This window comes from Notolepis coatsorum (assembly GCF_963971535.1).
Source record: "Notolepis coatsorum genome assembly, chromosome: 5".
NCBI classification, from domain to species: Eukaryota; Metazoa; Chordata; class Actinopteri; order Aulopiformes; family Paralepididae; genus Notolepis; species Notolepis coatsorum.
This window is the reverse complement of record NC_140169.1, coordinates 89,728,279-89,741,177: the sequence shown is the minus strand read 5'-3', so window position 1 is coordinate 89,741,177 and position 12,899 is coordinate 89,728,279. Positions and strand designations below refer to the sequence as shown.

Genomic DNA, 12,899 nt, shown 5'->3' with positions numbered 1-12,899 from the left:
GCAGTTTTCTTTAATGAAAAAATATCATTGATTAGAGCAAGCATTACCGCTGATATGGATCTGGCTATGAGTGAAACCCCACCTGAGATAACTATGGGGGAATTCACATGTATTACATTACCTGACCTCTGTAAGATTGTCTCTGAGTGTAATTCCGCCACCTCCTGCCTCGATCCTATACCAACAGCATTTCTCAAGCGGGTGTTTGATAGTGTCTCAAATCATGTCCTTGAAATCATAAATATGTCTCTTCAAACAGGCACTTTTCCAGATGCATTTAAAACAGCTGTAGTAAAACCACTACTAAAGAAAACAAATTTAGATGTAAACGAACTAAAAAGCTATAGGCCAATATCGAACCTTCCATTTATCAGCAAGATATTAGAAAAGATAGTCTCAGTACAAATAAACTCCTTTCTCAAAGATAATAACATCATGGAGGAACTACAATCAGGTTTCAGAACAAATCACAGCACTGAAACTGCCCTTACCAAAATAGTTAGCGACCTCAGGCTAAACTCCGATGCTGGCAAAGTCTCAATTCTTGTCCTATTGGACCTTAGTGCAGCGTTCGATACGATTGACCATAATATCTTGATCAGTCGTCTAGAAAGACTGGTTGGCTTTTCCGATCATGTACTAAATTGGCTCATAACATACATTAAGGGGAGAAGGTTCTATGTTAAGCTTGGAGACAATGTATCCGAGGAACATGACAGCAATTTTGGAGTCGCACAAGGAAGCTGCCTTGGTCCATTACTCTTCTCACTATATATGCTGCCCCTCGGGGACATCATTCGAGACCACAATGTATGCTTCCATAGTTATGCTGATGATACACAACTATATATCTCCGCAGAACCAAATAACACTACAGCCATACAGTCCATTACAAATGGTCTGTTAGCAATAAACAAGTGGATGAACAATAACTTCCTAAAATTAAACGAAAGCAAGACCGAAATCCTATTGATCGGCCCAAAAGCGAAAAGGGAAGTGCTTTGTAAAAACCTGGGGAGTCTGTCATCCTATGTAAAGACTGAGGTTACAAGCCTAGGTGTCATCTTGGACTCAGACCTGACCTTTAAGTCTCATATAAATAAGGCCATGAAAACGTCATTCTTCCACCTAAGAAACATAGCGAAAGTAAGACCTTTCGTAAATAAAAAGGATGCAGAGAAACTTATTCATGCTTTTGTATCAAGTCGGCTTGACTATTGTAATGCACTGTTCACTGGTCTTCCCAAAGCAACCATTGGGAAGCTTCAGCTTATCCAAAACTCTGCAGCTCGATTACTAACTCATACAAGGAGAAGAGAACATATCACTCCAGTCCTGGCCACTCTGCACTGGCTTCCAATAACTCATAGAATTGATTTTAAGGTCCTTTTCCTAACATATAAAGCTCTTAATGAGCAAGGCCCAAAATACATAGCAAATTCCCTAGTTAGTTATCTGCCCTCAAGAACGCTACGGTCATCCACTACAGGTTTACTAGACACGCCCAGAAACCAAAAAAGGATAGGAAGTATGGCATTTGCCAACTATGCCCCAAAACTATGGAACACACTACCAACACACATCAGAAACGCCAGCTCTATACACATTTTTAAAGGAAAATTAAAAACGTACCTATACAGTCTAGCTTACAAATAGTTATGGCTTGGAAAAACCTGATGGATCCATGAGGCTAGGATAAGCCTTGTGGACCCAACTTTTTAGATGAAGGAACGGGTACATAGGAGACACGCCTCCAGTTTTTCAAAAGTTTTTGACACGCCTCAGCTTCTGAGCTGAAGGCGTGTTTTTGCGGACCTCCCAAACTTTCAAACTTTTTTGATGAAGGAATGGGTACAATAGGAGACACGCCTCCAGTTTTTCAAACGTTTTTGACACGCCTCAGCTTCTGAGCTGAAGGCGTGTTTTTGCGGACCTCCCAAACTTTCAAACTTTTTAGATGAAGGAATGGGTACAATAGGAGACACGCCTCCAGTTTTTCAAAAGTTTTTGACACGCCTCAGCTTCTGAGCTGAAGGCGTGTTTTTGCGGACCTCCTAAACTTTCAAACTTTAGACTGTTTTCTTTATACGTTTTTCTTTTTCTTTCTTTCTACCACAAGACGCGGCCACTGATGGGTCCATGGGACTTGGATAAGTCCTGTGGACCCAACTCTGGCCACTGACCACATGAGCGAACGGGTACATACGCACACAATACACGGCCACTGATGGATCCATGGGACTTGGTAAAGCACTATGGACCCAACTATGACCACTGATAAAAACGTAACTACACTAGCATTATAAGACCTAAACATTGCTACCTACCATACAAGTGCATTGGTTTAGTGCACTTCCGGTTGCCACTGAGCGGAAATGTTTGTGCGGACCTGTTCTCCCAAACTGGTAAGCAAATGACTGTTTTTACGTTATTTTCATTTTTACGTTACTATTATTATTATTATTATTATTTTTTTTAAACATTGATCTTAACTGATCACTATGACTTTATTGCTTTTATCGTTATATATGCCTATAATTGTGTACAGCACTTTGAGCTACATGACATGTATGAAAGGTGCTTTATAAATACTTACTTACTTACTTACTTACTTACTTACAACAAGGCGGTTCAGGGTTGTGTCCTGAAAGTTTACGCCGTCTTGGGCTGCAAGGGCCAAGTTTTGGAAGGCCACCGTTCTCTCTCTTGCAGAGAGCTCTGGTCCCCTTGCCTCCCACTTTGCTGAATCTGAGGCTTGGTATTTAGCGCTCAGCCAGGATTCCGCAGCTCGTCGGACCCAGGCGACAGTTCCACCTAGCTTTGTCAAGCTACTGAACCGTTTGGGCTCGACAAGGCTTACGAGAGCAACACCCCAGGATTTTCTCTTTGGCTTTTCTGCTGCTGGAGGTGGACCTTGGTCTTTCAGCTGTGGTTGCAGCGCAGAGTCTCTCAAGTCTGTACTAACATCAGTATTGCTGGGGCCTGAGAGCTTTTGTGACTGAGCCCTGGTGACTACAGCTGAGAATGCCTTTCTCTGTAGTCTTTTGACGTCATCAGCGACGCTGGTCACAATTTCACTGGGCATCTTGACGGGCCACTCAGCTTCAGGCCATCTCAGGAACTCTGGGCCTCGTTGCCACTCTGACTCATTATCAAGCTCCTCGGGAGTTGCTCCCTTTGTGAGGATGTCCGATACGTTGAGGTTTCCATCAACCCACCTCCAGTCTTCTACTGGTCCAGCCATTTGGATCTCTCCAATGCGGTTGGCAAAGAAGGTCTGGTAGCCATAACTGTCCTTCTGGATCGCTCCCAGAATTGTTTGGCTATCCACGAAGTGGACCCAGCGTGCGACATTGATGCGGCAGTGCTTCTCAAAGTATCTCTTTAGATGGACCGCAAAGACAGCGCCGCATAATTCTGCTTTAATTACGTCCCCTTTCTGGTCGAGAGGAGTAAGTTTGGCCTTTGATTCAACCAACTTCACGACGACCCCATCTTGCGTCTCCCAACGGAGGTAGAGCACGGCACCGTAGGAAGCCTTGCTCCCATCAGAAAATGTTATGCCCAATGGGCAGCCTATGGCTCCTTGAGGTGTGAGGCTTCTCTCAAACCTGACTTGGCCAAGTCTCACATACTCCTCGAAGAGTGTTATGGAAGCCTCCCGGAGTTTGGGCGAGAGTGGGTCATCCCAAGTGTCTTTGGTCCGATTCCCTATGCCTGCCTCTTGGTAGGAGCTTCTCACAAGCATTACTCCTTTTTGCTTTACGGGCGTGGCAAGACCAATGGGGTCGTAGAATCCAGCGACCTGGCTTAGCAGTACTCGATGGGTCAAGGGGTTTGGAGTGTTACTTCTCACTTCCTCTTGGCGCAGATCGAGTCCAGTCCTCATCTTGCCTCGTTTTCTCGAGAAATTGATGGACGTCATTATGCGAAGCTTGTCAGTCTCTGGTTCGTAGCCAACTCCCAGTGCTTTGCTTTCTTCATCCCGCATCTGGTTGGGTAACACCAGAGTCTTGGGTGCAGACATAGTTGTCTTTGGGTCACTGGAGCTGTCCGCAGTTCCAGACCTCCCACTTTGGGCTGACAAGACCCACGGTTTAAGGGAGAAGCATCCAGCTTTCAAGATCTTTTCGACTCCTTCTGTGATCTTCTCCAGTTCTTTTAAGTCATCGTGGGACGTCAGGATGTCATCTACGTAGCTGTCTTCTACCAGAACCCGGCGCTCTTCCACCTTGGCTGCGAACTGGGGCATATTTGCCGTTTCCCTCATGGCGACCTGAGCGATGCAGCCAGCAGGTTTATCTCCGATGTTGACTCTGACAACGACGAAGACTTCGATTTCGTCCTCTGGGTTGTCTCTACAGAGGAATCGATGGAGTTGGACTTCTTCGTCTTTTAGCCACAGAGTTGTAAATTTTTCTCACATCACCTAGGGCGGCGAACATCCCAGTCCTGAATCTCAGAAGGACTCCTCTGATCAGAGGACGTCTGGTCCCTTGTACAAGAGGTCGTTTAAACTCACCCCCCGGAATTCTTGGCTACTGTTCCAAACAATTCTCACAGGGGTAGTTGATGAGTGAGGATTTGGCGCGACCAGATGACTGATGTACCACTTTGGTCCCTTTCAGCTGTCGTCTTCCTCTTTGGTGAGTTTAGCGGCAGCTCCCCTTGAGACCATCTCGTGGATCTGCTCTCTGTATGCAGCCTTCCACTCTGGCTCCCTTTCAAGGCGTTTCTCAGTGTTCCGGAAAGTCGCCTCCACGGCACGTCGGTTGTCTGGCAGCGTCGCAGGGTCTCCTCTCCATGGGTAAGCTGCGTCCCAGTGGGGGGATTTGCTGTGCTTGTCAGATTGTACGTAGGTGAGACATCCTTTGATCCTTTCTAAGGTCTCTTTCCTCTACTAGGGTCATTTCTTTCCCTCCAGGGGGACATCTACCGCACTTGCAGCCGCCACATTGAGGATTGCAGGCCGCGCCGACGCTGTCCCACTTGAACCATTCGATGACTTCTTTGTTGGTAGACGCAGTACTTCGGAGGAGTACTTCTTGATCTTCAACCTGGGCTTTACTTGATCCTGCTGGACCCACAAGGATCTCTCGGTATGCCTTTGAAGTTGTTCTCATTGACCGTGCAAAGTGGATTTCAGACCTATGCACCGCTAGGTCCACTGCCTCAAAGAGGTCGGGATGAGCTCCACCAACAGTCTTTCCCAGGGGACCGTCCCAGAGGACGAGGTCTCCCTCCACTCTGATTGGCTGTGGGACTAGGCGACCCTCCCTGTGACTGATCAGTAGGTCGATCTTCTCAGGGCGGACCAAGTCTTTGACTGCGACGTCTGGGAAGAACTTTTGGAGTTGCTGCGGCGTGACTGCCTGGTTCACTTTTGCGATGTTTTCCAAGCCGTAACAAAGGAGTTTGTGCTCCGCCCCTGTTCCTTTGGGGGTTTTTACCCTCAATCTTAAGGAATACCTTTTGGTAGCAACTGTTTTCTCCATCCCTCCAACTCCTTGGACAATCAGTTTGATGTCTTCGCCATTTAGTTTCAGATGATCAGCGGCTTCGTTCGAGAGGTAGTTTGTATCTGAAGCTAGGTCGATCAAAGTGCCGACTAGCTGACCTGAGTTTGTCGTCACCTCGAGTAGCATCATTACCACTGGATATTCTTTTGGCTCACCACTGGTGCACACTGTTGTTGATGTTCTGTTTGAGAACTCTTCCTTGAACTCTGCTTTTAATTCAGGGGAGAGTTTGGCAAGGAGCTCCTCTTGTTTATTGGTCAGTCCAAGTCCCCTCCTCTCTACTTTTGAATAGCTCTGCTCCTTCTGCTCTCCACTCTTTTCCATCTTCTTGGTCGGTGGCATCGGACAGAGCAAGTAGTTATGGTCTGAGGACCTCCCTTTCCGACAGTCATACTTTGCACAGAGGAATTTCTGGGTGCAACTGCCGTCTTCACCATGGAGGCACAAGCACTTGAAGCATGCTCCAGATTTCTTTAACTGAGCCTTCTTGCTGGACAGGCTTAGTTTCTTGAAGACCTTGCAGGAAAACAGTCTACCTGCATGTTCTTCATCCCCACACGCTATGCATGAGCTTGGTTGAGAGCCCTTTTGGGTGTTTCCCGCTGTGGCTTTGGTGAATGCTCTCCTTTCTCTACCTCGGTCGTTGGCTCTCTCAGGATAGTCCGGTGGACTGGGCTGCAGCTGATCCAACTCCTCAAGGATGTCCTCCTGTCTCTTCAAGTACTGCAGTAGGCAATCAAAGTGAGTCTGTGGTGAAAAGCCGCTTACAGGGTCAAGTCTATGTGTAAGCCACTTTTCTTTCAGGGTGTCAGGCAGCTTACTCTCGATAGAATGAGCCACCACCCGATTCTTCACGGCAGCTTCCTCCCCCAGGACTTGGAGATCACAAAGAGCTCTTTCCACAGCCTGAATTAGTTCGATGGTCTTTCTTGGTTGGTTTCCCTTGACGGGGGAAAGTCCATGAACCTCTTTTAAGATGAGCAGCACTATCTTCGGCTTGTTTCCGTACTTGTTGTCCAGGAGCCTGAATATGTCATCGGCGGATCCGTAGCTGGACAGCACGAGGTCCCTTTTGACTTTCTCATCTAGGCTCCCTAGGAAATGGAATTTCCTGATGTTTTCCAACCCATGTGGGTTTCCCAGCTGCTGCAGGTCCTCCCATTCAGCTTTCCAACGGTAGTAAGCTCTCATGTTACCAGAAAACATGGGCAGGCGTGCTCGCTCTAGAGTGATCTGGGGCCTGAAGTTATAAGCACCAGGGTATGTGCCGGAACCACCTGGTGGTGCGTGGAAGGTGCCATGTGATGTGCTTGTGGCATTTTGAAGTGCAACATCATTGAGATCAGGGGCCATGCTGGGCAAGCTAGGCTGGACGATGCGTCCAGGGGTCTGAGAGTCTATGGGGAAGACCAGGTAAGGGTGTGCGTGAGCACCGGTCATTGCAGTTTGCTTATCCCCATCCTCTGTGTGTTCAGGCTTTGCGTGTTCGTGCTGGTCATCGTCGTCGCCAGGCTGGTCGCAGCCTCGCCACGACCATTCATCCCACAGTGTATCATGACGTTGCTTTAGCTCCTTGCCACGGTCCCTTGACTCCTTTAAATTTGTTATTGGAATCAGGTCTGTCCACTCATGCACAGCTCTATAGAGCTCGCCAATCTTCCATTCCAGGTCTGTATTCCCCAGTTCGCGCTCCCTCCTAGTCATCTTCTTATGGTCGGTTGCCTCGGCCTGGTCCAATGCTGCTTCAGCCTCTTCAGCAAGGGTGACAATTAGTGATGCTCGATATTGGCTTTTTTACCGATACCGATATTCCGATATTGTCCAACTCTTAATTTCCGATACCGATATCAACCGTTATCAACCGATACCGATATATGCAGGGTTTCCCACCCCAAAAAACGGAATAATTTCAGGTAACTAATAATTTCACTGGATATATATATAACAAATATTGTTATTGTTTTTTGTTTTTTTTAAATCGATACCGATATTTTCCAATATCACATTTTACTGCCGATATCGGCCGATAATATCGGTCGGCCGATAATATCGGACATCCCTAGTGACAATTGTCTGTTCAGCAAACCTGGCCCAAAAGTTCTTTTCAACGATGACCTTGATTCCATCAAACGTACGGTCGCACTCCGCCGTTTTCTCGTCGACTTGCACCGCCTTTTTTGTGGTCTCTTCAATGCCCTCTTCTTTCAGGGCCGTGCTGTACTCAAACCCTGCTTCTTCGACTCTGGTATGCTCCATCTTGAAGTTCAACCATGCACCTCTCAGTTCACTTTCTCCTAGTACATGAGCCCTGGAGGTGAGATGGTTGGCTTTTTTGGAAAAAGCAGTCTGGGCTGCTGAACGCCTCTGCTTCAGCTTCTCCAGCTCCTCCTCTGTCGCTGCCATCTTGCTAACTTTTCCTTCTTCGACCGTTGTTGACTTATGAGCTTTTCTCCCAACTGGGCTTAATAGTTTCGTTTTCCGACTGTTCCCTTTTATTGGCTTTAGCTCTTTGTCTTTGGCTAGCAGGTTTAGCAGATGTACAGGGGGCAGTATGGATGGGCTGTTAGCTAACAGTCAGATGGGTTTAAAGAGCAGTCTCTTTAATTATTTTGGTCCTTGCTTCAAGGTCATCCGGCCTACTCTCTTGAAAGCCGGGCCTTGGTTTATGATGAACCAATGGTTTATTTGTTGAAATAATAATTTGGTTGTCACATTGTTTGACTGTACCAATGGTTTCTTGGTTGAACCAGTGGTTTGGTTGTCACATTGTTTTATGACTTAAAACCTTTCCTGGTTTATAACTGAACCGTTGGTTTTTGACTGTTCGGATCTTTCAAGAATGTTCTATTTGAATCCCTCCGAAAGGGCTGACAGGCACCACACAATGGATGACTCAATGGTTAGTCATTAGAGTTTGTTTATTTTAACAAACTAGTTGAAATGTTTTTCCACAATACAACTCCTTATAATTCCCACAGTTGACCATAGCTTGTATATAGCTTTACCATAGGTCAAAAACCTGTGAAACAGAACAAAATGCAGTGCATACACATTAATCATAATATTAATATACAATATATATTAATATCAATACCAATCAATCAATTTAATAGTGATATTAATATTAATATTAATTAATTGATTGATTGATTGGTGTTGGTATTGATATTAATATATAGTGTATATTAATATTATGCTTAATTAATGTGTATGCACTGCATTTTGTTCTGTTTCACAGGTTTTTGACCTATGGTAAGCCTATGGTCAACTGTGGGAATTATAAAGGTTGTATTGTGGAGAAAACATCTCAACTAGTTTGTTTAAATAAACAAACTCTAACGACTGATAACCATTGAGTCATCCATTGTGTGGTGCCTGTCAGCCCTTTCGGAGGGATTCAAATTGAACATTTTTGAAAGATCCGAACAGTGGCACCACAAGCTAAGCTATACCTCACCATTCTACACTGTACTGTATAGTAGCTGACTGTATAGACTGTACAGAAGTATAGACTGTACATATACTGTATATATGTATATTGAACATTTTTGTTTACGTACTTGACTTTCTATTTTATACTTATATTATACTATTTTACACTATCTTGTTATTTTATCTAGCACACTCTCAGGAGCAAAACAGAAAGAAGCATTTCATGCAAAAGTATTCTGTATTTCTGTATGACAACTAATAAAGAAACTTGAACTTGAGCCTTCGAAACCGTGGCCCCCAGGCTATGGAATGTGCTGCCCTTGGACCTAAGATATGTGGTCTCTGTAAACACCTTTACAAAGCAGCTAAAGACTGTGCTATTCAAACAGGTGTTTGGCTAACTATGTCTGTGTAAATATTTTATGTCTTTTTATCTGTTTTGTTTTTTTCCTGTTCTTTCACGTTTTTAATTACTTTCTTTTATCATGCTGCTATCTTTGCACTTTACTGATGTTTTTATTATGTGAATCACTTTGTGACCCTGTGTGTGTGTGTGTGCGTGCGTGCATGCGTGTGAGAGAGATAAAGACATACAGTACTCAGAAAAAAGTAGCTGTGGCTTGGAATGCATGAGGGATGCGTTGGTTCAGTGCTCCTATCATAAATAGATTATGATGTCAGTGTATTCATTAGAGCACAGGGGGGGGGGGGGGGGGGCTGATTGTTATCTAATGTATTTACTCAGCCAGGCACTTGTGTTGGACTTCTCAGCAGCGCTGTGTGCACAGGGAAATAAGATGCCTAATTATGGGCCTGACAGTTCGTTAGCACACACTCAGCGCATCCCCAGAAGGTCATTCAGACATACCTTCCAATGTGGAATTTGAAGTGGTAGCCATCCCAGTTCAAATCGACACTCTTAAAAAGGTCATTCTAGCAGGTACAACTCAAAATGGCTGCCATTGAATTAGGGATGCGCGATATCGGTGACCATGTCAGAATCGGCCGGTATGGGTGATTCTTTTTCATATATTGGTAACCGGTCCGATGAGCAAAACTCATCATGTGTGTTTGTGTGTTTTAATTCTTTTGGCCACGCAATTTGTTTGGGTAACGTTACTTGCATGTGACTATGCCACACAGGATTGTGGGCCAATCTATGTACAATAATAGTATGTACAAAATGTGACTTATCATAGAAAGTTTTATTTATACAGATCATATCTGTAATATCGGTTATAATAATAATAATAATAATAATAATAATAATAACTGGACTTTGAAGAAGTCTTTATTCGGCATGCAGTGACACACACATGCGATGGGCGGCACACACACAGGAACACACACAACATGCAATCTTTGTTGGGTCGCCGATGCGATTGAGTCTCTGTACTTGACCTATCCCGTCGTCCTTCCTCCCAAGGGCAGCCGGGAGCAGATAGGGGCTGCGGCGTGGGGCCGCGCCCCGGGGACCAATCCAAGTGCTCCTGTCCGTCTTCGCCAGGGACACAACAGCGTTAGCGATCTGTTGTGCATGTTTTTCCATTGGATTTATCTTATCGGGAGGGGAAACCTGCAACATGCAAACTCCACACAGAAAGGCCTGGGAGATACCCCACCTGGGTACCTGGCAATGCAGAAACCTGGTCCCCAAGCGGGAATCGAACCTTGGGCCTTCTAGCTGTGAGGCAGCAGTGTTAACCACTACACCACCGTGACAGACGATATTATGGCCGATATATCTGTACATATCCCTTACCTACTCTTACTAGTTATGCTGCTGGACTAAATTAACTTACTCCCCTACCTCAATATTCCAGCCCAGGGTTATTTACATATCCATAGTTTGCCTTCAGAATCCTGATGAAGGAGCAAGGGCAAATAAAGTATTTATGCACTTCTGACATTTAACCACTAGAAGGTCATAGTGGGAGTTGTGTATGTATAAACCGGAACAGTATATAACATGTGTGTTTGTGTTAATAACATCACTAAACACATGTGTTTACTATATAAACCTGAACAGTATATAACATGTGTGTTTGTGTTAATAACGTCACTAAACCCATGTGTTTACTATATAAACCTGAACAGTATATAACATGTGTGTTTGTGTTAACATCACTAGACACATTACATCACATTACATCACAGTACATGTGAAAGTTACACATCTGAGTTGGTGAATATTAATGTCTGTCCTTCCATGCCCGGTTAGCAGCAGATATTACACAGGCCTGCATTTGTACAATTCACTGAACCATAACAGCAGCAAACCCCACAAATCCTTTTCTCAATACATCGGGTTTTTCTCAATACATTAGCAGTGTTCCCTCTCTGCTTGTTCTGCAGCGGCAGTGACGATGGTACGTGTTTGTATTCACCATGCTCACATTTCATTCCACCTTGTCGTCTCGGTGAGCAAACAGCACGGCCCTCTAATCAGGCAACAGGTGACGGCAATCAAACAGCAGCCATAGCCAATGGGCCGTGTTAATGACCGTATGTCATACTGGGATCTGAATACTATGTGCTCATGGCTCAGTGCCTTCAGCAGTGATCAGTCGTGAACAGGCAGCAGTGCGTTGTCTCTGTTATCAGCCCATGGATATCAAGAGGGTAACAATGTCAAATATGTTCCTCTGCTCTGCGCAGACTGATATAATTGTATTTCTTTGACAGGGCCTACAGACCCTCATCTGCACCTTTGTTTACACTGTTTATCCTTCTCATCTTCTTATATTCACATTTAATTCGATTGCCTATATTTATGTCTTTCTTCCCTCCCCTGTGCTGCTATAACGCCCAAATGGCATTGTGTCATAATCCGTCCATTCCTGTGTCACTGTATCTAGAGTCTAAAATATACTGTATATTGTATTTTCTTTTTTTTATCTACTTTTTCTCCCCATTTTTCTATTTTTCTCCCATCCCAATTTCGTATTATCCAATTGTTCCCTCCCCTGTCTCGAACGTTGCTAGACCATGCCTCCCACTGGTCGGCTGCAATGTGGACGAAGCCTTGCATCACGTGTCCCCTCCGGTACACGAGGAGGCAGCCGTCACATCTTTTCACCTGTACAGCGCAATCTCTCAGTGGCGAGGAGTAACGCGTGGGAGGCTCACGCTGCCCCCGATACTTCCTGATTCTGCTGCACAGGCGCACCAACCGACCTGTAGGAGTCGCTGTCCACAACGTCCGATCCCCACCCACCGGCTTTCCCACCCCCTAATACTGCCAATTGTATTAGTATGAACGACCAGCCAAGCCGGAAGCAACGCAGAGAGCTGGGCTCGAACCCAGCATATCCTGCGTTAGTGGCGAGCGCCTTGCCCACTGCGCCACTTAGCCGCCCCGTATTTTGTATTTCTTTTAGTATTTCTATTTTTATATTGTAAAGCACTTTGGTACAACTTCGGTTGATTTTAAATGTGCTATAGAAATAAAGTTGACCTTGACCTTGACCTAGAGAGAGATATTAGCCTTCATTTTTTATGAAAAGCAGAATAAATTGTGATTTTTGTAGAGGCATGGGTCCTTAACATCTCTGTCTGTCGTCTCCGCCCAGATGTGCCTCCAGTGGCTGAGCCAGTGCTTCTGGAACTACCTGGACTGGTCTGAGATCTGCCACTACCTCACCACCTGCATAGTGATGGGACCGGACTACCAGGTCTACATGTGTGTGGCTGTACTCAAACACCTGCAGCCTGACATCCTGCAACACACACACACACAGCAACTACAGGTCTACCTGAAGGTACACACACTCTCTCACACACACACACACACACACACACACACACACACACACACACACACACACACACACACACACACACACACACACACACACACACACACACACACACACACAAGTTTACCTGAAGGTACACACACTGTTGTGTTTCATACTAGCTAGTTTCTGTCTCTGACTGAAAACTCTG

General features: G+C 45.2%; 1 protein-coding gene across 1 annotated transcript in view; it reads left to right on the top strand.

Moving 5' to 3' along the window:
• The window catches only part of tbc1d32 (TBC1 domain family, member 32), a 267,311-nt gene that overhangs the window by 218,673 nt on the left and 35,739 nt on the right, over positions 1-12,899 (top strand). Inside the window, exon 33 of the mRNA XM_084314169.1 lies at positions 12,524-12,712. Coding sequence (XP_084170295.1) covers positions 12,524-12,712 — 189 coding nt within the window. The remainder of the gene's footprint in view (positions 1-12,523; positions 12,713-12,899) is intronic.